Genomic DNA, 25,102 nt, shown 5'->3' on the forward strand with positions numbered 1-25,102 from the left:
AACATTGGTACATACATACAATTCAAGGTGAAAACCAACAATTGAACATTTCCAATGCTGTCCCACACATAATTTTTGACACTGCCTTATCTTATGCAAACGTATTGCATCTAAATATCAATTCATTCACGTTAAATACATTAAAATTTACGAACTAATGCTATTTTCTAATAAATTACTAACATTAAAATTGGCGTTTCATTTAAAACATTAATAAATTTATTTACAATCACTTACTACAAGATATTTATTGATTAATAGATTAACTGACTATTTCCAAGGAAATTAATTGGTGACTTGAAAATACGAAGACGCAGTGTATCTCAGACGCGATTATCAATCATAAGTTTTTAGGAAAAAATTGCTCCAACTTCTAGCTATAGTAATTAAATCTCAAAATATTCCAACTAAATGAACACCAACTGCCTTTCCAATCTAGTCATAAAGATTTCGTCGTGATTAGTTTCACCAGTGAGCAGCGCTTAAACAAAGCCACAGTACTTTCAAATTACCGAAGTGAAAGCGTCGTGCTATACCTTTGCATTGGACATTTATTCAAGGCTGTCAAAACCAAACGAGATTCAAAACTATCCTTAGGATATTTTTATTATAACATTTTGCCAGTACGTATTTGCTTCTCGGTAGGTATCAGTATCTTTGTTGAAGATATTTGGTGTTCACTGTCAAAACGTACTTGTTCTTGAATGAAGTCCTAGCTTCGGTACATTGAGTCTTGAACTTTTTTTAATAGGTATATTTGTATCATCAACTTACATCAACATATATTTATAACTAGAATACTTCATGTTTGTTACTATCAATTTTTTTTTATTTGTGTATAATTATTTTCTGTCCAAAACATCAAATTGATACCGGTGAATTAGCTGTGATCACGAAAATCAATTAGCATCGATATAAAATTACAGTAACCAAAAATATAATATACTTAGTTGAATCCAAAAGGTTTTTTGCGCCCTATATATGTATGAAACCAAAAAATAATTAAGAGCACAATACTCGTACTAGTATCAGTTTCATTATAATATCAACCAATCTGAATTAATTGTTCCAAGGCAACTTATTTTGTTTACGTGATAATAATAATAACCCTTAGATTATGTATCTTTATTCCTATTTTTATCTAGATAAATCAATTTTATAATTTTCATTTTGTAGACGCCTACTACTCTAAAGAGAGAAATGCATAAGACTTTGTATATCACTAGATGAATCACATCCAATAGATTTTATCTAATTTTTTTTTTCATATAATTAAAATTCATTTAACCTAAATTCATAAAACAAATTTTGGTCCAAATTTTAATAATTCAAATTGCTTCAATAACCTGTTCTGAGATTACGAAATCGTTTTGTTTTGCTTTAAAAATACAAATCATAAAAAAGTTATTAAAACACACGCTCTAGTAAATCTAAATTGAAATAAAATCTATTATTTCATATGTAGGCCTTCATTGCACACAATCCTACACAAACAGTAAAAGTAACTATATATTATATTGTTTTATATTATCAATGAATGAATACATAATATTAAATCAAAATAGAAATTACAATGAATTAGTTATGTATAGTGTTTGAAAGGATGAAAAGAGGATTAAGACTTAGCAGTTTAAATGATTAAGTACTTATAGTAAGTATATTTATAGAAAAAGGGAAAAAGACTAAACTAAAAACTACGAGGGTGCAAATCTAAGAAGAAGTGTTGAATTTCTAGTCAGGAAACATTTTTAAATACGCTTGGCAGTTAATTATATTTCAGCTAAGTTATGTTAATATATTAACATCAAATATGTTATTTTGAAATTTTATCATTTTCACATTATAAAATAGATATTATAGAATATTGGAGGAATGAATACTATTAGAACCTTGAAGTTTAAACATTTATTAATTCGCATTGTCACGAATAATCATTATCAATAGCCTTTCATTATTCAAATAATTAAATTTAAATACGAGCAAGGAGTTTAACTTTGATAAATACGTTTTATCGAACTAAATAAGAAATGCACGTGCTTTCAATTTCATAATATATAATTATCTTTTGAGTTATATAAATATCATATAATTATCATGAAGAATTTTCTCGGTATAACCCAAGAACTAGACATAACTCATAAATACAAAAACATACATATCAATTTATTAACACCCACAAGTTTAGTTGACAAACTATAAAAACGTATTCCTTTAGATATAATTAGTACTAATTATTATTAAAGCACTTCAAATTTTCTGATCATAGCTATTATTCACTTTGCAATAAGTTTTATCAGTAACATTATTTATAGTGCCAAATTTAACTACAACCTAGTCTGGACGTTAACGACCCCAAAAAAGTTAATTCTCCAGTACCATAGTTTAAATTGTTTGACGCAGATAAAATACTGAAATAACAACAAAATGTAGATATCTCAAACACGACAACGATTCAAGACACTGAAATGAACACCGATTGACTATCTACTAATCTACAAACGCCAATTGGCGTGTCCGCATCAAACAATATAAAAAGGCACTAGCTCAGCCCCCACGGGCACATATCCATAACTCGTTACTTCCCTCAAATCGAAAAGCTATGAGATTCACAAATAAATCCTCTACAGATCTGTACCATTCCAAGTCTCGCATAGATAATTCTATTCATCCCGGATCTTCTTTGGGATCTAAGTTCGCCCGTCGTTCTTGTAGTGCTGCTAATAAAGCCTCTCTGACTTCGCGTTCTGAACTTCGCCAAAGTCTAATCAACTCTTCTTCAGATAGTAAGGAAAGTTCGGATCGAGCACCCGCCGGTGAAATTCTAGGATATGGTGGCGCAGGAGGTATATCATGTTCATCAGAAATTAAAATATCTATACTCGCTCGAGACGTTGGAGCATCTGTGCTAACATAATTTTCGGATCTTAAAGATACGTCTTGGTAAGAACGGGTTGAAGAAGCTTCGGTCCGTCTTATCATCGGAGACGGTGTTCGCAATCGGGTGTTTAAATCTGGAGGGGAATTTGTTAAGCAGCTGACATCTCGACTAAGTCGTCTGCCTATGTTGTGGCAAGTTCTCTCATAAATATTGGAAACAGAATCTGAACCCAACACTGAATCGGTACTAAATCTCCTAACGTTTAATCCTGCGAGACTGCATCTTTTTCGACGACCTTTAGGCGAACGAAGCTGTCGGGGTGAACGACCTTGTCTTGGTGAACGGTGCGATGTGTCGGGTGACGGGGATAAAAACTTTGATTCAGTTAATTCTTCTGTTGTCTCAGATGTATCAACTGGCTCTTGTTCTTTAATAGACCCCAAAGAGTGATCCCGTTGTTGTACTCTATCAATAAATGAAATTCAGAATTAGAAAGTTATTTTACACCAATATTAAGAAAAAAAAATATGTATCTTTTACCTTCTAATCGCTTGAATCATTTCATACAATTGCGCTTTACTCTTACGACGCCTGCGCTGTTCATGTTCCTTCTGAAACAAACGTTCTCTCCTATCGTAATCTGATATTACATGATTTAGTGAGGTATCAAGGTGGGGTGGCGCATTTGCGTCGTAGATGTCTATGGGCTCCAGTAACCATTAAACACCAGGTGGGCTGTGAGCTTGTCCACCCATCTAAGCAATAAACAAATAAAAATTGTGAAACGAACTTCGTTTTTTATTATTATTTGAAATTAACATTAAAGTAATCTTGAATTAAAAATGGTAAATAACATACCCTTTTAACGCTCTTTTGGAACAGAGAAGTGAAATGACCTTGGCGTATTGTATTGACTAATTCTCGGGCGGCATGGTGCGGCGATACCAATTCAACACAATTGATAAATCGGTATAGTTTCTGAAAAAATATACAAATGGTAAAGCTGCGCGTAACAAAGCGCACGAACTACAAGTGTTGGAAATGCAATCCAAGGAGATTATGCGGCCAAGACAAGAGCTCTTTCAGTGTTAAAATCCGATGTGGAGCGTTGTTCGGTCGACTTAATCCCACAAGAAGCCATCTTGGCTTCGCGCTTGAATAAGGCAAACAAAGTATCTTTAAACTGTAGATCCGTACAAAAACCGTATACAATAAAACGAGCAACGTACTCTGGTGACCATAATATGAAAACTATATAGATTAGTAAATAAACATTATATATTGCGCCCAAAGAGATGAGATATTTGATCTGGAATGTGGACATGATTATAATCTCAAAGATACCTGACTGAAAAACATAATGTTCCTGCTCCTCCAGATTGTTCCTTTCGGTTGATGCCTTAATATAGGTAAAGTGTATTTATAAAACAGATGTTCAAAAATCAAAATGATAATTCCAACAATCATTCCTACTCCAAGAAGAATAAAAACTCCAGCTACGGCCGCCACACCTAAAACAATATTAAGCGTTAAGAAACATTTGATGGTAGCAGTCCCTAAAAAATTTAACTTATTAATTCATAAATGAATTCTTCTTGCAAAACAGAGGAGGCAATTAAATTGTTACTTTATTTCTTTCTTTCCTTTTGATGTTCATTTTCTTTGAATTCAGTTCCGCGAATCAAATTTTGGAATCACATTTATGATTGTATTAAGGATGTTTAATGTTGAACTATTAAATAATGTAATTTGTTAATGAAAAATGTTTTTTGCCTTTTTGGCTTAATTGTAGGCTTTACTTGTCTTTGACATGTCTTTCATTGTTTGATTAAAATAGAACACAACTGAACTCAACCCCGTCGAGATTTCCGAAAGATAATAATAAATTTGTTAGGATTCATAAATAAAAGCCAATCGGATTTCAATAGGAAACATTGCGCTCATATTTTTCTTTTTATTTTATATCGATGCCGTTTGATCCGTTACAAAGAAATTCCTTTCGTATTAACTCATTTTCGGTGCTTACGATGTACAGGCTCTATTATGTAATCCATCAAATCGGCAATTTGCTAGATGTCCAGTGGCATGTTACGTTGATTGATCATACAAACTGAAGGTCGAACCTGATTTTTTTAGTATTGTATCGTTAATAACGTTTTTAATATTATTTTTCGTAGACCATTTAAACATGATGATTTTATCAAGCAAAAATGTATGGTATCATTACCGGAAAATTTTACTTTGAAATAAAAACGTAGATTAGTGAAATCTAAACAAGGATTAAAAATAGGAAAAAATATTTTTTTTAAATTAGAAAACATTATTTCCTTTACGTGATACGTAACAGATTGACGTTTGTGTTCAGCTCGTAAAATCCCCAAAAGTTACCAGAATACTTATTGATCGGAAATATTTTTTGACTAATAATATAATTTAGATTTAAGTAAATTTTTTAAACAATATCCAAGTTGAACAAGCAGTAATTGTAATATTGCAAACTTTCAACTTTTATACGAGACATTCTTCGCAATATCTAACAGCTCTAAAAACCTTGTACTGTAGCAGCAGCTAGTATTGTAGAAAAGATCGGGATGGTACAATTTTATTGCCATCATAAAAAGTGAAGTTAACCCATTGCAGTTGAGAGCTTCGTATCGAAAATACTCAAAATTTATTTTACTTCATTTACAGATCTGTATTGATTCTTAGTTTAAAGCAATTAGTTATACTTATACTTATATAATATTATATAATCCTGTTTTATTGTTAACAAGGCTGCGAATTTGTTCTGAAAAAGTAAATATAGTCTTGGTGTCGGCTCATTTTTTCAAACGATAAATCCCATGTTTAATCTTTTAGGTCGGTCGGTGGTAATACCGCTTCCCTCGCCGCGCGACGCTAGGGGCGGATTAACGTAGGGATGGCGATAAATTCTAATGAAATTTCCGCCAGAGACGAGCCATCTGACTATATGGATACGTGAGAACGAATACACACTAAAGTAGTGACATGTAATTAAATTTTCTTTGGTTTAAGATTCTAAGTAAAATAATACGTACCAAATATCTTAAGAGAAAACTTAAAAACAAACATACTAACTTCGATAACCTTATAATTCTTAAGTATATACAAACTGTCTGTTCTGGTAAAAGTTGTCCTATCCAAATTTAAGACGTTTACTCTGTCTAGAATTAAGAATGAGTCTTTTCTACAATAAACGTATACAAATCATGAAAAAAAAATTCTGAAATGCCCCCCTTAATTATTTTTACTAGAAATTTGTGTAACAGTTATATCACTTACCTAAAGGTTTCGGTTGAATGCCATAATCTGGGCTGAGTTTAAAACAAGGTAGACCGCCGTACCATTTTTCAGTTAATATGTCCATATATCCATTCGACGAATACTTAGCTATAACTGAAGATATACTGTCCTGTGAAAATATATTTTGAATGTAGTAGCATATGAAAAGACTAATGCGGGGTGAGAGATCACAATTAACGTGAGAAAGACATCATAGTCTCAACTGAATTAGAAATCTAATATAATCATAAACTATCAGAATGAGCCATTGCTTTATTGCAGAGTCAAACAATATTATGTGCATCATTTATACATGCTATTGGCTAAATACAAAAATTTCAGATTCGTGAAAAAATATATTAACCTCTGCTATATGATTAGAAGGCTTAATTACTCACTTTTTTATTTAAAAACCCCTGTCGCTCAACCACCTACCTCCGAAATTCGGATTAGACAAAACTCAACCAAGGCAGTTGGGTTCGAGAAAGGGATACAAGGTGACGCGATTGATTACTTAACAATGTGAATACAATTCTCTTAATTTAAATGAGAAAATATCAATTAAAGATTTAAATAGTTTTTTCTATAATGCATAAAGTTTCATTCAACTTTAAATTAAAATATAACTTTATATAAACGAGAACGAAAATATATGATACTAAGGAGATCGTTTGTCTAGTATATTGACGAAGTGCCACAAAGGGGTTTCTGTGAAAACGCGCCGTCACCGACGGAACAAAAATTTTTTCTGAGCCGTTGATTTATGTCACTGATCCACGTAAACCTCAGTGGTATATTGAACAACGTCAAGATAAAATGACGTATAATCGGCTGAGCCGGGGTTACATGACACCCCACTATCGATCACACCATTAGGAGGTTCGCGTGAGTCATCCATCAATCTTTCTCTCCTATATCCTAAAAGTCTTCACTACTCAGCCATCGCAATCGACCACTCACTTATGGAAATATAAGTCAAGTTCCTCAATTTAAGTACTATAACAATTATGTATGCACAATGATTTATGTATCTCAGATAAAAAAATTATAAACCAAACCAAATTGTAAACTGTTACATGCCTTCAATGGAAATCCTTTTGTCATGCCAATAGCATAGGTATCTTCTGCCAGAGTACGACCGCCCACACGTTGAAGCTTACATCCATGATCGGTTGCTCTATAGTAATCCAAAACAGGAGTATCTGATATCAAGAGATCTAGTGTTCCGTTTCTGTAATCAAACTTAACAATTTATCGAGGTATAAATAAATATAAGACAATTTAAGGCGATTTAAGACAAAATTTAATATATTTTTTGTTCGCCGAATGATGGAAACACTGTTATACAACATGCTTAAGGTTAATTTTGTTTTTTGTTTGATTATTGATAGTTTTTCTTATGAAAGTGAAACAAAACCAAATTTCAAAAGAAACAATACTTAATTATTTTGGTCAACAGAAAATAAGAAACTACTGAGCTGCTTTGTCGATTGTTGGAGAAATGTTGAGAAATGTTGGATTCAATGAAGATCAAATGAGTCCAATAGTAAATCAGTTTATAGTCTAATTGATGAAATGCGAAACGGCGTACTAAATCGGAATATAAAGCACATCTAATAAAAGAATAAAGTGGCCATTGGAGAACCTCAAACTTTATGAGTTCATAAAACGGTTCCGTTTTCCATTGTTTCGTCACAGCATCCAAATCGTTATTCACTGTTGTCAATGTGAGATTTCAAATCGTCAATTCGCCGAAAAGGCTGTTAATAGCATTTCGCTGAAGTGTGTTCATTGAATGTTGTATTATTTAGAAAATAGTAATAATGATATTTTACACGTAAAACTGCATATTTAGCTGTCATAGATGGGAAGATGAGCTCATAGACATTACAGCATAGCGGCTTTCAATCTTTTAAACTAGACTGTAATTAACGGTAAAGTAGGCATCGTAAATTTAACAATATGGATGTCGCCACTCACCTTGAGACATGAGTAAAATATAAATTGATAACCGGTTTACACCAGAAAAAATCGTTAAAATACTCAAAAGAAATGTTCCGTAATACCGACCTAAGCCGTTGAATACCCTCTTCGATATCCTGGAGGGCATAGCGACGCATCTGCTGGGCCAAATGTGGATTATTTCTTTGAACATAATATTCAGCTACGGATGATCTTGCTGTCCCCACTTTAAGCGAAAGCCACTGAAATCAAGATAGTTTAAGTTCTTGCTTTACAGTGTATAAATATAATTCAATTATAGTATTTCGGTTCAATCTCGTGATCATTATTTTATCGCATAAAGATGAACCTAAGTAATTATAACTATTTTACTCACATTATCACCTCCTTGAAAATCATCGACAGCGTTATGAAAAAATAATCCAGCTATAAGTGCAGCTATGTTTGCAGTATAACTTGCAACAAATATTACAGAAAATCCACCCCAGACGTTGATAAGAAACTTATTAGGCCAACTTTTGGGTGCTTTAAATGCTACCAAATGCCCACACAGGAGCCCCCACATTACCCACAGAGCACTGGAAATACTAAAATTCTTTGATCTCTGACGACCCCACGGATTCAATCCAAATGGTGACAACCATTCATATATTGCAACGGCAATCGCAGTCACGTTTAACGATGTAAATATTGCAATCCATAACTCCGGCGAAAAGGGCAAAAGAAAAGCTAGTAAAGGTATATCTGGTCTTTGATTTGGAGCTGCCAATACGGAAATACCGCTAAAAAAATAAGGTTGACTAAAATCGATAACTTCAGCTCTAGCTGAAGAGACACTTAAGGCAGCAAAGGACATATGCGCAGCTCCAGAAACTAAATCTCCTACAACCCCATTCCATTTCATTACGTCCTCATCTTCGAGGTCATCGGAAATTAACGGTATCTCAGACGTCTGTTGTAAGATAGTGTAATCGTTTCTATATTGTGACCTATAGTTTTCATCGTGCAAAGTCATATATTTGTCTGTAGGTCTAGTATATTCGTGAAAACTGCGAAAAGTTTTTACAAGTTGTCTTGATCCGTAGGCACCGTCTTCCACAATGTATAAATGGAAATCAAATTCAAGTTCTTGTGCGATATTTTCTAAAAGATCCATGGCTAAGCCGTAACAACAATGTGTGGCCATTTTTGTTACAGTTGGTTTAGGTGTTGGAAAGAAAAAATCATCAGGCTCCGGATCAGTGTCCCTTTCTAATTCATTGAATGCAAGGGTTAGATTATCACGATCTGACGTTTGCGGTCGATGACACAATAATCCTCTTAGACATTGACCGTCTTCATCTAATTCTCCTTCCATTACAAAAGGCGGTGCAAGAGCCGTGACAATACGAAATATTGTTCTTGCTCCATCAGAATGTCCATGTGCAACAAATCTTCCACCCGGCCAAACTATCGTATGAAGTCGAACATTACGACCCTCTACTTGCCCAACTTGCCTCCAAATATTATTACCATCTGTGCCTTGAACTAAGTTTAGAAATGCAAATTTGGCCATGAGTGCACTTTCCCGCCTTTCTGTACCACCTGATAAGACAGCTTCTGTTGCTAATCTTGTCTCTCTAAAATCAAACGAAAATGATTTAGTTCTGTTAAGCTTAAGATTATTTTAATTTCATTGAAAAATTGTTCTCGATAGGAGAAAAAAATTATTATAAACAAACTTAATAATATCTAGTATTGGACGGTATTTTACGTTAACAAATCCATTTAATTAATATAATAATTAAAACATCACTCTTAAGATATAAGCTATTATCATTTGAACATTTTGACTATTTATGTAAAAAAACCTTTATGTAGTTTGTAACTTTACTTTAACTATGTAACTTATATTAAAATATCTCTTATTTTATTATATTAATGTGTTTTCTACCTATTACGTGGATTTACACATATCAAGAACTGATAAAAGCATGATTTATCTGTTAAAATAGAAGCATTTTAGGAATGCAATAAAAGAGTTAAAGCCGATAGAAGCGTAAGTTAGCCTGAGCTATATTTCTGGCCTGACCTATTTAGTCGTCCTAATTTCTCAACCAACTTAAAAGGGAAACTATCTACGTCAAGACATGTCAATAGATGGCGATCGTTTTGCTGAGTCAGCTTCCAAAAGCTGGCAAGGAGCCAATATTTGCTTCCATGCAACTCAAACCAATTTACTATAATATGAACCACTTGGATTTGAACCAAAACTATAAGTACTCCACATCTATAATTCAGTCAACTTTAAAGTTATCATATTTATTTAATTCTTTATGAATGCTATCCAAAGTTTGTTAAAAGGACCGGGTTAGATTTTTTTGCAGAATTAGTCTAGAATTTTATAGTCTAGAAATAATTAGAATTTTTAGTTATGTTCATTACGTTATAATCATCAATATAATCATCAACTGGTCCCAGTTCTTCGAAGTTGTGAATTATTTAAACTGTAAAGAGTAGTGGTAACATTTTACTAGAACGAAAAGTTTGATATTTTCTTTGGGATGTTTACAAAGTTTAGGTTGCAAATTCAGTTAACCTACTCAGTTAACCTAAATTCAGTTACCCTAATCCGATCAGAATTACGAAATATTCTTGATAAAAGAAAACGCCGAAGCAAGTGATAAAAATGCTTTCAAGTCCTAATTTAGTTTTTTTTATATCATTCTGTGAAGAGCTTTTGCGTACAGCGCCAAGAAGTTGTTTTGTTATCATAGCCTACTCAATCAAAAATGTTCTGGCTATTAACTACTAGCGACCCGCCCTCACTTCGCTTTGGAAACTGAAATTTGTTATTGATTTCTCCTATTTAATGGATGTTATTATACATATAAACCTTACTCTTTGATCACTCTATCTATTAAAAAAAACCACATCAAAATCCGTTGCGTAGTTTTAAAGATTCAAGCATACATAGGGACAGACATTTATAAGGACAGAGAAAGCGACTTTGTTTTGTACTATGTAGTGAAATGATTTATTTAAAATTTTCTGCTGAGCTAAAACAATAAAGATTTGTAAACTCGGCGAAACGTTCGTTATATAGGATGGATATGGCGGTACAGAAACCAGCGCTTCGTTATGTTAGTGTAAATAATACAATAGTTTGCACAATGGGGTTGTTGTTTTAACGTTTAACGTTTTTGTTTAGCTTCTGTAAAGTACAGGTCACATATAAACATCTATTTTCTCTTTGTTCACTCTAGTGAACTCGCTGTGGCGGCTAATTAACAAATGGTTTTAGATATAGTTTTATGAAATAGTAGTGTACCCGTCTGAATATATTATGGATAAAACCAATGAACAAGGCCTAATTTGGATAACTACTAGTGGCGACCGGCAACGACAAGAGCGTTGTGGCTTTCATAATATCCGGTTAATACGTTTTAAAATATTATTAGATACACCACAGCATAGGATTAAGGTCTTTAAAATGCTATTACTGGTGGTAGGACCTCTTGTGAGTCCGCGCGGGTACCACCACCCTGCCTATTTTTGCCGTGAAGCAGTAATGCGTTTCGGTTCGAAGGGTGGGGCAGCCGTTGTAACTATACTTGAAACCTTAAAACTTATATCTCAAGGTGGGTGGCGCATGGTGGGTTATTTATGGGCTCCAGTAACCACTTAACACCAGGTGGGCTGTGAGCTCGTCCACCCATCTAAGCAATAAAAAAAAATGGTAAGTAAATCTTTACTTTTTATTTCATTAATCACAGTTAAAAAAATAACCAACATCGTAGAGATGAGATTTTGGTCGAAGTATGAACGCACCTACAAGAAGTGAATAAAAACTAATTGTAGGTATTTTTTAGTAATGGAATTGAGAAATAGGCTAGAAACATGCTTAATTTGATATTATTAAAACATATCGTATTCAATACATTAATTTTGAAGAAGATATATTTAAAAAAAATGATACCGCTGTGACATTTAAAAGTTTTTATACATTTTACCACAACTTTCAACTCTGATAAAGAGAGAGCCCTCATCCACTATTACTACTAGTACTACTAAAAAAAGCATCATGGTCCGTTCCTGCCTAGTCACATAACTTTTTCAAACAAGAGAAACATTCTATATGTCACCAAAGTTTCACCCGGGCATTTTAAATAGCCTTAAAACTTTATATAATCCAGGAAGTGTCGTTTTGCAGAAAGCGTAATGAGTTGATTCAAGGGCCTGCCATTAATCATTGCCAAGTCCTGAACGTTTACACGCGTCTTCTGGATACATTACGTCCTTACTTCGACATGGATATCGGTTGCGGATCACGTATTTTATTGAATAACGGTTCGTTCCAAGAACGTGCGCCTTCCGATACCACTATCAAAGAGGTCAAGTGCCAGAGAAGCTCTTGAATTCGTTGCTTGGAGATCTCTTTGGCTTCTCAACTAACTTGGTTACGTGAAAATAAGAAACCCGTAGCTGTTTGTATTGATAGTGTATACATTAAGTATTATTGGAAATACTTTCTAAATTGTTTTTTTGGAATGCTTTTTGTAACTGCAATATATTTCAGCCTTTAATTGTCTTGCCAATGGATACATTAACGTGTTGGAATAGCCGGTAATGATGTAATTGAACTAGCCAAAGAAAAATCTATGGATGGAAATTTATATGAAAATGCACCGCGTTTATTTTGTTTTATTAAAGAAAAAAGTCAGAAATTGTCGTCATAATATCGAGTCAACGAGAGATAACTAAAAAAATTGGTACATAGTATGTTCAAACTTGTATACTTCGTCGTTCATGAATTTTGGCTCTCAGTTTGAGAATGCAGAATATAATAGAATATCACAGCCTTAACAATTCGTTCAGGAGATATTTCATTAAAGAAATTTGCATCTGTGATTGGCAAAGAATGTATAATGTATATTAGTACATAAATTAGCCTTACAAAAGCTTCTAAACCAATTTCCGAGTTATTTTAAATTTAATATTGTTTGAATAAAAACAAATGAGATATATCCGAAGATTCCTTAAATAACATACTCCCGTGTAACTATTCCGTATTTATATTAGGTCTAAACTAAGTTTTGATAAGTGGTCCCGAAAGGCCTCATAAAGGATTAAGCATACATTAACCATTAAGTCATAACGTTATATTTTAAGTTTATCCACACGAACGACATTGTAACTAACTATATTGTTAGTGAAACAAGCTACCGTTTGAATATTTTACTTTATGTGAACAACGAAACGTAAATGTCATGTTCAGTAACCATAACGCCATATTCAGTCGTCTATTCACGCATTGACAAAAAGCCCTGCGAATCATATAAATAAAATTTTATTAATCTTATGAGAATATGTAAATAGCTATTTTTAAACCATAAATAAGTTATAGGCATACAATTCAAGTTGTCAGATACAACGAAAACTGGAAGTCGAGAGATAAACGAGAGAAATCTCATTAAACAAACTCAAGCGAAACAGAAAATACATCATTTATAATGAGTAAATTATAAGGAAATATATTTGTTTGTTTATTTTAAGTTGTAAGTAACAATGATGATATGCGCCACTGCAGCAGTCGTATGACATGTAGAATCGCGAAAAATATGGAATCCGCAAAAAATCCGCATGGGTAGGTACCACCACCACGCCTATTTCTGCCGTGAAGCAGTAATGCGTTTCGGCTTGAAGGGTGGGGCAGCCGTTCTAACTATACTGAGACCTTAGAACTTATATCTCAAGGTGGGTGGCGCATTTACGTTGTAAATGTCTATGGGCTCCAGTAACCACTTAACACCAGGTGGGCGGTGAGCTCGTCGACCCATATGAGCAATAAATAAAATAACCGTCATCACGTAGACTATACGTTAGACACTGTATAGCCATCATACTAAGACTATACATACATAATAAAAATCTTACGTTACGGACGCTTTTTCCCGGTTAGGGTATCCCTCCGCTTAGTCCCATAAGAAACTTCGTTCCAAAAATATTGTAACCGCGTACCACAGAAAGATGAGATGGGAGAAAATGATGCTCCTCGTTTCATAGTCATAGCCGAAGTTCCACAGCAGTTTGCACGTGTCTGCCAGTTCTCCAAAGCGACAAAAATGATTCTAACTCGAGATAAGCTTAAAAGCTTATCCATCCTACTTCTGTGAAACCTCATGGGAAGAGCCAATTTATTAATCAAGGACCGTTCTTAGTAAAATATGTTTGGAAGCGATTTTTGTTAAGTAGATGCGTCCCTTATAAGACTTACGCAACATTGGTAGTAAACTGTAAAAGCAGGTACTGTGTTTATAATTAATTATTCAGCTTTACATTCAATTGGTAAAAACAATAATAAATTATTCGATCTAATAAATTAACTATATAGCGGATAGCCAGAAAATACAATCTTCAAAGTCAATCGTATTTTTACTCAATGAATATAATAATAGCTTGCAAAAGTATTCCTCCATGTACTGGCGGATGAAAGAAATTCCGCAACCGATATTTTCATTATGTTGAATCCATTACTTACTGACCTCACCGTACGTTGGATCCCCGATGGGTCGTTTTGTTAAAAACATACTTCTGTAAGTAATTTTTCACTGAGAATTTCATTTCATTCATTTTAAATGTTTTAACATTTCCGGAATTATTGCATATCAAAATGGTTAATCGTTCACGTTTGCAAAGCGCTAGATGGGAAGATGAACGCACGATTTATCTGGTGATAATAGGTTACCGATGTCAGTAGATTTCACAACGTGAACGCAGCTACCTATTTTGTGAAATGGGATCGAAGAGTTAATGGTAATTATATTATAGGTATAAGGTAGGTTCCTTTATGCCGGAGAACATGCAATTTCAGAGGTTTTGTTGTTATCTATAAAATCTATAATAATATAATCTATAAAATATTGAACCCCGGTAGAAACCTATCATTTGATCCGATTTTGTCTGGTGCCATCTATATTAAATTATTTTCTATTCTATTCCATTTATTCGAAAGTGCCATAGGATTAATACTACAAAAACTGCTGCAACATATACTTAAAACCATTACAAGAGTAAAAACAAATAGAGTGCTATGGAAATTGGAAGAAACTGGCAAAATGAATGATCGAAACCGTTATAAAATATAGAAAGATTTTGTACGAAATTTGATGGTCGACCTACCCTCGTCAATGTCGGGTCACACGGTGCGAGGCGACGGGCCGGGTACCACCGCGATTAATAAACCACAACCACCCCACCGAGACTCAATTATGTATTATTTATCGATGTTTATTGAATTAGTTTGAAATTAATCACAAGCGAGTTTTTCTTAAACTTTGCCTTGAAACGCTTTTATTTATTTATGGCATAGATTGATGGATGAGCTTACAGCTCACCTGGTGTTAAGTAGTTACTGGGGCCCACAGAGATATAAGTTCTAAGGTCTCAGTATAGTTACAACGGCTGCCCCCTCCCCTTCAAACCGGAACGCATTATTGCATCACGCCTGAAATAGACAGGGTGGTGATACCGTGCGGACTCACAAGAGGTCCTGAGACCAGTAATTACGCAAATTATAATTTTGCGGGTTTGATTTTTATTACACGATGTCATTCTTTCACCGTGGAAGTCAATCGTGAACATTTTGTTAAGTACCTATTTCATGAGAAAAATTGGTAGCCGTCTGCGGGATTCGAACACCGCTGCATCGCAAGATACGAATACACCGATTGTCTTATCCTTTTGGCCACAACGACTTCAAAAGTGTGCGAAGTGTAAACAGAGTCTGCGGGCTTCCAGCAAATCCAACTGAACCTCATGGTAGCTTCGCAGTAACAATGGCTAGGACTTTGAAAAATCAGCAGATCTCCAAGAAGACAAATAAGGTATATAACAATCAGTCCGGTAATACCCATGAGATGCCTGAAGGCACAAATACACAAAGAGACCACAGCTAAGCACCGCAATGGAATATTTAAGTACTTGTAAATATCTCCTATGTATTTTTTTTATTGCCGCGGCAGACGCGAGTGCGGCCTATATAATATTTTGTTTACAAATGCAAAAAACATTGTAATCTGTACATGCATGTAGACAAGGCTACTTTATTCAGCACGGGTATAAAGCCTCATCCTTTAGCCAGGACAGACATAAAAGTAATCTTGCGTCGCGCTCGGACCCACTAGCCAATTTACTTTTACGATGATGTTCTACATTTATTGCTATCCTATTATTGCATGTCCATAATATTACCCTTATGGCGTATGATAAAACATAAGTTTTTAAAACTTCTTTATTTTCTTACAGACAAGTATCCTACCGACATTTCTGTCAATCATAACAACGTTATTACTTTATTCATAAGGCAAGTGTCATTCGTGAATTCGTTTTTTAAATGGACTTTTTTGTATTCAAATAAATCGCAAAATAAATTTTATGTGTACTAGATCATAACGAAAACTTGATAATTTTTTGTTTTCAAAATATTGTTATTGATAAGCCTCGCGAGACTTTATTTTAAAAGTATCAAAATTATTGATTATTTTGTGCGCCTATTTGCCATTTTTCTGAACTGAACTAGTCTGAAAAATAAAACTCAAAGTATGTTAGTTAATAGTAATTAATATTAATAATTGCATCGGATCTTCGCAGACATGATGGTTATGCTAATGTTAACTTAAATAAAGACATATAAGTCCTCACAGAATGTTTAAAAGAGCTAAAATAAGAAATTAAATAACATCGTCAAGGAATCTTTTCTTAAGGATCGGTACGAGTAAATGCTTAAATAGGAACTGACTACACTTGTGTAATTTTTTCTGTGGCTTTTTAACATCTTCCGTGGTTCGATTAAAAATGTTTCTGTTGTCTCCACCGTATATAAATAAAAGTACATCCTTCGGAAGTTTCGAGGCTTTAAAGATATAACCAAACCTATTTGTTAAAACCATACTGATTTAGAAAATACTATAAATGAAGTCAAAAGTTGCAATAGATCAATGTACTGACTTATAAATATTATCTAGGTTCGCTTTTGAACTTTGGACGTATTTAGGTCGCTTCAGAGAATTTAATAAAAAACTATTGACTGCGTTTTAAAGGAAATTCTTACTCCATTATTCTTCAAATTTTGTAAACGTTTCTTGTGAATCGCTCAAAATAAGGCGGTTAATACTCATTTAATAGATTTAAAATAATCTGGATTTACTAATTATTATCCTGTTAGCTTTATTAAATTAAAATAATAAGAGCAGTGATTTGTTTCTTACCTTACAAATTCCAATGAAAAATCTGCAGCTACATCACTCGGCTCATCCCAGCATGATGCTGTTGCGTCACTGAAGAACTGTGCTTGTGCAGACCAAGCGTCGCAAGCGTGCAAAACACGACGTAATGCTCCAACCATTAATCTTACTGCTGCACGAATATATACACGATCTGCCAAATTTATGAATTTCATTAAAATTTACAAAGTAAATATTTAAAAAATAAAAAATACCAACCTATTTTCATTGGCTGTGGATGCAAAGCCAGAAGTCCTACGGGAAGACTGTTGAAAATTAAAGTTGCATTTTTTATTCCATGGCTTTCTTCAGTACTTCTAAATTTCTCCGTAAACAGTTTTTCACTTCTTTTCTCAATTGGATTTCTAAGCTTATCTCCTGAAGACTCATGCACCGTGGGATTCATTAGGAAATCACTTAATAATATATTGTTTTCTTTTATATCTAAATTTTTATCATTGCTAACACTACTTATATCCTTTTCGATTAATACGTTGTTTGTATTAGGTGTATCATTCAAATGTATACTATTTACATACTTATTAAAAGATTCGTTTCTCATTTTTTTATTACTAACACGTTTACTATAATTCCTACTGAAGGCTTCTCTATCCTTCGTAGTAAAAATGTTTTCTATTTTAGAAGTTTCAACGCCTTTTTTATATACAATTCTATCACTTTCTCCAATAATATGACTATCACTATCATACGGTTGACTAAAACTCTTACTTAACGATTTACTTTTAACACTGTGCGTTCTGAACATTTCCGTATTTGTTCTGACACGATTAGTTAAATTTGGACTTATTGAATTATTATTTATATTATTTTTACTTAAATTTACAGCTATATTGCTAATTTTATCCATCACCATCACAGGTGGTCGGTAATCCGTTAAATACTTTACTGTATTATTGTCTACATCATTGCGCTTATTGCGAACAAAGCTGTCTTTAGCAAAGTTTTCACTCCCATCTTTCATATTTTCAAACTCAGCAATGTCATCCTCAACAAATTGAGTTTTATCGTTGATGTTGTGAAAAACATCAAAATCTTTTGAAGCATCAATCCAAAGCCAGAAAAAATGTCCATCAAGCATGTTAAGGCGTTTAGCTTCATCTATAACGAGCTTAGCGTAATGGATGTCGCATATCAAAACAACAATGCCTCTGGTAAGCCTTGAAATTTCTGCTAGTCTCCTATAAAAAATCATGTGTTGTCATTATTTTCAGAATTACAAATGGAAAATTACTTTGTTACTAGTACAGTTTATATATACAGTATATATTACCTGAAAATTATATGTCGTGAATATTTAGAAGGAAGCGTAAGCCATTTCGGGTTTAATGGCTGAGCCGACAAAATAGGAAAAAGATCTTTTCGAAGAAATAATGTAGAATGTATATCTTCTTCGGCTAATAATGTAAACGTATGCCAGTGTGTATGTAATAAAGTTGCTCTGTAAAAAGAAGAACACAGTAAAAAGTCGACCTAAAACCTGAATTTATACTGTTTTTAACGTGGTCAAGAACGGCATCGAATAGTTCATAATTATGGATCCCCTGAAATAATAATGTTCATGCCGAGCATCTTATTTTATAATATTAATATTATTATAAATTGGAAGTTTTTAAATATTTTAAACGAAAGATTGCGAACGAGCTCATGACCCATCTGAACTTCGGTAAGGGCCCTTTGAGGGGGTTTTGTGAGTCGTAGAGTGATGAGTCGTAGAGTGATGAGTCGTACATAACCAAAAGTGTTTTTACGGTTTGCGACAACTAACATCCGTCCGTGAAAAAGTTAAATATTCGGAACTTTGGAAATTATGTTTTAACAATCAAAACGCGAGATTAAACCTTAAAATGAATGATAATTATATCAATGGTCTAGTTTTCCAGTGAAATGTGATCTAAACCAAAAAGACAAACAGAAAAACCGTTATCTTGTTTTTGTTGGGAATTTATTCGCCATAATAATTCAGTAGTGATTTAAAATTGAATATATTTCGGGCGAAACATTTTTCACGGTCACAGTACAATTTTTTTTTTATTGCTTAGATGTGTGGACGAGCTCACAGCCCACCTGGTGTTAAGTGGTTACTGGAACCCATAGACATCCACAACGTAAATGCGCCACCCACCTTGAGATATAGGTTCTAAGGTCTCAAGTCTAGTTACAACGGCTGCCCCACCCTTCAAACCGAAACGCATCACTGCTTCACGGCAGAAATAGGCAGGGTGGTGGTACCCACCCGCGCGGACTCACAAGAGGTCCTAACACCAGTAAGAAATTAAGTAGAATTAGTTATCTGTTTTATTTGGGAACTAGAGTACAAAGTAGAGAATCTAGAATACTCGTGTCGCGACAAAGTTCGACAGAGTTAGAGCAGTAAAACAATTATTATTGACAGAATTACCTGAGTGCTTGCAAAGTTTCCCGCGCAGTAATTTCGAGTCTTATTTCTAGAGGTAGCATATCCTAAAAGAAATAAAAATTCCAGTTGAATAGCCACAGTGCTTAATACCGGTCGGTTTCCACTATTGTAGCGGCACCTCTATTCTAGAGAACGCAATTTGTTCTAAAACAGTTATAACTCAAACGTGACGAGATATTCGGGTGACATTAATCCACGTCAATTTGTAATCGGGGCCAAAGTGGCTAATAAATGACCCATAATTTTGTGCGACGCTCACCGCTCTCGTGAGGGACAGGGACGTGAATCTCTTCGAAAAAAAAAAGAAAATATATGAAAAGAATCTTTCCTTGAACGGAAATGTCTCGCGATTGCCAGGATGTTATGCACATAATAACGTGTCGTTTGCGGATATTGTGACGAAACGTATTATATATTTTGGAGGAAAATACAAAATTTGTTTGATGCTTACGTACAGTTATTGCGAATTCTTTATTCAATAATGACAACAAAACGAATCTAGTATTATTAAGTTAAAGATTCTAATAATTTTTTTTTACTAATGATTTAGTCGTTTGCGTTAAGGGTCTTTTATTGAATTTTTTCCTTGACACATAATCTTTAGTTTAAGACACGTAAAAGAAACACGATTTCTAATCATATGATCTGCATATCGTATATGTTAGAACGTGTCCCGTGTACCGTCACTCGGCACATCTGTCACGTAGCAACATTATTTCATCGGCTGGGTGGCTATCCCCTTTATCGTGGAGCCAAGGATGAATCGCACTCACTGAATTAAATTATAAGGGGTGTGTCAGATAACAAAATAAGAGATCTACATGATTTTAAAACTTTAAAATTCTTATTCTTAATTCGAAAATGACTGTGTTTGATGTTGGTCGGGAACAGAAAGTACATTTTATGTTTCTGTTACAGGGTATTGTATTCGCGGGGGGTAGTCAGTAAGGTCATTAAACTAAGTGAGCTCTGCACATAATTTAAACATAAAACAATTTGCCGTTCAAGGTAGAACACATTGTAGGTAACAGTTTTAGTTAAGGTGTAAAAAAAAAATGATGCCATAGTAGGCTTTCACATTTTTACGAAGCTAATTCTAACCAAATGTTTTTTTTTATTGCTTAGCTGGGTGGACGAGCTCACGGCCCACCTGATGTTTAGTGGTTACCGGAGCCCATAGACATCTACAACGTAAATGCCGCCACCCACCTTGAGATATGAGTTTTAAGGTCTCACTATAGTTACAACGGTTGCCCCACCCTTCAAACCGAAACGCATTAGTATATACCTACTCGGGCGGACTCACTAGAGGTCCTACCACCAGTAATTACGCAAATTATACTTTGCGGGTTTGATTTTTATTACACGACGTTATTCCTTCACGTATTCTGCGTATTATTGTAATACGCAGAATTAAATCGCCTTACTTTAAGCACATTTTTTTATAATAAGTATTGCATTATGATATAATGTTAGCTTTTGTTTATAACTCACGTTAGCTATAGTGTAGGCGAGATGCAGATGCGAAGGAGTAGTGCGAAGTACGGGAACGCCAGCTCTAGTTGCCGCCGTCACCACTGCCGCTGCAGCAGATCCACCCCCGCAGACCAGCAAGGCGGCGACGCGTCGATCTTCCAGTGTTGAGCATGTACGCTCCAGAACACGGGTATTGAACCTGCGATTGATACATCATTCAATAGATAGGAATCGTTCTAAAACTTTATAAAATATAGCGGCCCGCTCCGGCTCCTCTCGGGTCTTTAACAAAAATTTCAACGATATTAGACTTTGTTTTATTTTTTTAAATAAAGAAACCCTTATTGCGGCATAACTATAATAGTAAGACATATGCTGTCGCGACACTTTTTGTAAATAATAATGTGTTGTACAAAGTCGTTATTCTGTCATCAATAGTTTTCGCAGGGCACGCGATGTAAATAATATTTTATGTAATTTTTTTAGACCTTGAATTACATTATTGGAGTTTTAGTAAGGATCCGTAATATTTTTCAAAAAAGTTGGTCACTTGTCAAGTGTCAAGTCACTTGGGCATAGTGTAGCTTCCAAACAGTGGAGGAATTTTTCAAATCGGTTCAGTAGTTTCGGAGCCTATTCAATACAAACAAACGAACAAATCTTTCCTCTTTATAATAATTATTAGTATAGATTAATTTTTTTTAAATGTATTTGGAAAAAATACGAGTAACCACTTAACACCAGATGGGCTGTGAGCTCGTTCACCCGTCTAAGAAATAAAATAAAAAAATAAAAAAAGTGAAGAACTTGAATCAATTATACCTATTTTATAATACCTAATTAATTACCTAAGCTAACTAATACCTAATAGTTTTAATCATAATTTATCGGGATCCGCATGGTTTATTTTATGAAAAATTAACTTGTATTGCAAATAATATCTGCCAAATACATTATTTGCAATGCAGTATGTCTTTCTTTTACACGTCTGCGGATTATAGTTTTGTAAATATAATCTTTAGACTGATTTCAATAATTTTATATTCAATGTTACTTTTTTCTATATACATATTTTTTTGTATTAATAACAGTAGATGTACCACTGATTTCGATTAATCTACTTAATCTTAACGAACTGATCTAAGCATAATACAATCTTAATAAACACGGACAGAAGCAAAACTTTAACTCGAAAACTCCTAACAATTTTGATTAGCATTGTCTCGGTACAGAGAGAACTTTGACTGCAAACCAATAATAGCCCTACAGTATCTTAATAAAGTTGGTTTATAATAACAAAACACGACGACCTTTACTCTGTTTAAGTGCTGAAATAAAAAAAGCAAACTATAAAATTCACAAAAAATTCACAAACAAATTTAAAACGTGATAGACTTTTTTGTGCGGATAAATATGCAGATTAAACAACCAGGCGCTACACGAATGTGCGATATCGTATGTACCTACTCTGGAAAAGGCTTTTTCTATGCACGTACGCGAAAAAATATGGCCTAAAATATAGTATAATAACCAATGGTAATTTTGTATCCTTCGTACGAGTATATGTATTTTTGCGTACAAACACTTTCCGAATTGCATAGGAATCGTGTTTCGGTTCGCGTTCTGCACTGATTTTTGTCAAAATTGATACTACTACTTTTACAACTATTACTAAATGAAAGATTTCTCACCGCGTGGATTGTTTTCGGCATATTGTTTATGTAAATATTTATGTTGTATAAATTATTAAAACAATCATTAACATTCACTTCCACGAGTGATGGATGAACGACTCTTTTTTTATTGCTAGATGGGTGGACGAGCTCACAGCCCACTTGGTATTAAGTGGTTACTGGAGCCCATAGACATTTTACGACATAAATGCGCCACCCACCTTGAGATATAAGTTCTAAGATCTCAGTATAGTTACAACGGCTGCCCCACCCTTCAAACCGAAACGCATTACTGCTTCACGGCAGAAATAGGCAGGGTGGTGGTACCCACCCGTGCGGACTCACAAGAGGTCCTACCACCAGTAAAAGAAGTCCTACCACCAGTAAAAAGACTCTAATACATTTGTAAGAAATTCCATATTAAGCTATTATTACTGTTGTTGTATCCAAGCTTCAAAGTGAAATTGAAAATCAGGTTTTTTTAGTTAGTGGTGATTAAATAAAGTTTACGTTTAAGGCAATGGCGATAGCGTCTGTATTTTATTATTATTTTATTATACGAATACGAAAAATCCGTAAAAATTGCGTTTAACTAAACATATATTTGCATTACCTAGTGGATTCTTATACGAGTGTTTTTTTTTTTGTAAAACGAAGTATATTACCGCAGGCACAGGGCCAGAACAACGGCAAATGAAATGAGGTAAATACAAAAAAGATTGTTCGTACACGATCCCCTAAGGTTACGCAGAAGCAATATTTTAGTAATGTCCCTACTGAAAAAGATTTTCCATGTGGTTAGTTTTCCGTCTGACAGCTTTTTTATTCCAGATTTTTTATATTTTTACCTCATTACTCGTCTCTATTGTTATAATAAATTACTTTATTGACATTTTGTTCAGAAATGTATTATTACACATAAAAGGACTATGGTTTTTAGGTTAGGTAAATAGAAAACATAATATGGACTTTTGGCGGGAATGCGAGGTGCGTAGATATGTGAGTAGTGTTTTGTTTTGTTAATTTAGTGTTTCTTCAGGCTTAAACGCGCAATAACGGTGGTTTATTAATTGTTTAGTATCTGTGAAAGTGCACAAATGTGGGAAAATGAAACAAAGCCGATGTACGTGGCTTCTCGGGTCTTCCAAAAAGTCTCAGTAAATAATCGCCATTTTACTGAGATTAAATTTCATCCCATATCATCTCGTTTCTTTTCGTTCAATATTATTTTTCAGATAACAGAATATCTAAAAGATTAGGCTCTATGGAATGATATCTTTACCTTTCCTTTTAGAAAATGGAACTATTAAACTGAAAACATATAACTACTATGTACCTACTGCCAAATAATAATACATATTATTAACCATAGATACAAGAACTTTAAGAAGTTACAGCAGCGTAAATACATAACCTACAACGTTAAAGTCATAACCCATCTAGAGATGTGATATGGAGGTCTCAATTTTACATTATAATGATAATCCTACGCTTCAAACTAGAACGTTTGACTGCTTCTCGGGAGCAATAGGCAAGATCGTATCAACAACTCGTACGGGTTAACAGTAGACCCTAGCACCAGTCTTTAACTGATTATAAGAGGACTTTTTGATCGTAACATTAAATTTGAGAACTTGTAAACTCGTGCAAGTTTTGCTACATTATTGATAGATGTTGTTTTTCTACGCCCACTATTGCCGTAGCTAAGCAGCTAACTAAAGTCATTAAATTATATATAAGTTTGAAGTCGTCGTGGCCTAAAGGATAAGACGTTCGGTGCATTCGTATCTAGCGATGCACCAGTGTTCGAATCCCGCAGGCGGGTACCAATTTTTCTAATGAAATACGTACTTAACAAAGGTTCACGATTGACTTCCTCGGTGAAGGAATAACATCGTGTATTAAAAATCAAACCCGCAAAAATATAATTTGCGTAATTACTGGTGGTAGGACCTCTTGTGAGTCCGCACGGGTAGGTACCACCGCCCCCCGGGGGCGCCCGGTACTCGACTGTCGGTCCGGTGGTGGGGCGGTGCAAGGTGGCTCCTGTGCGCCGCCCACGGTGTATCTCCCGAAATGACGTCCTTCGGGATTTTCCCGGAGATGAAAT

The 25,102-nt window shown here is 34.3% G+C and overlaps 1 protein-coding gene across 2 annotated transcripts in view; it reads right to left on the reverse strand.

Moving 5' to 3' along the window:
* Nucleotides 1-2,037: 2,037 nt before the first annotated feature.
* The window catches only part of LOC114249279 (uncharacterized), a 115,729-nt gene continuing 92,664 nt past the window's right edge, over nt 2,038-25,102 (reverse strand). The window contains exons 3-15 of one of the 2 annotated variants that reach the window (XM_089736734.1): nt 21,338-21,518; nt 19,826-19,887; nt 18,698-18,865; nt 17,626-18,605; nt 17,392-17,560; nt 8,520-9,762; nt 8,252-8,385; nt 7,262-7,412; nt 6,182-6,311; nt 4,223-4,389; nt 3,737-3,856; nt 3,419-3,486; nt 2,038-3,343 (exon numbers count right to left, since the gene is read on the reverse strand). In XM_089736734.1, coding sequence (XP_089592860.1) covers nt 2,665-3,343; nt 3,419-3,486; nt 3,737-3,856; nt 4,223-4,389; nt 6,182-6,311; nt 7,262-7,412; nt 8,252-8,385; nt 8,520-9,762; nt 17,392-17,560; nt 17,626-18,605; nt 18,698-18,865; nt 19,826-19,887; nt 21,338-21,518 — 4,252 coding nt within the window. In that variant the 3' untranslated portion in view covers nt 2,038-2,664. Of the gene's footprint in view, nt 3,344-3,418; nt 3,490-3,736; nt 3,857-4,222; nt 4,390-6,181; nt 6,312-7,261; nt 7,413-8,251; nt 8,386-8,519; nt 9,763-17,391; nt 17,561-17,625; nt 18,606-18,697; nt 18,866-19,825; nt 19,888-21,337; nt 21,519-25,102 lie in introns of both variants that reach the window. The other variant, XM_028182785.2, reaches the window with a different exon arrangement.

Source organism: Bombyx mandarina, chromosome 22, assembly GCF_030267445.1.
Source record: "Bombyx mandarina strain Sakado chromosome 22, ASM3026744v2".
Classification (NCBI taxonomy): Eukaryota; Metazoa; Arthropoda; class Insecta; order Lepidoptera; family Bombycidae; genus Bombyx; species Bombyx mandarina.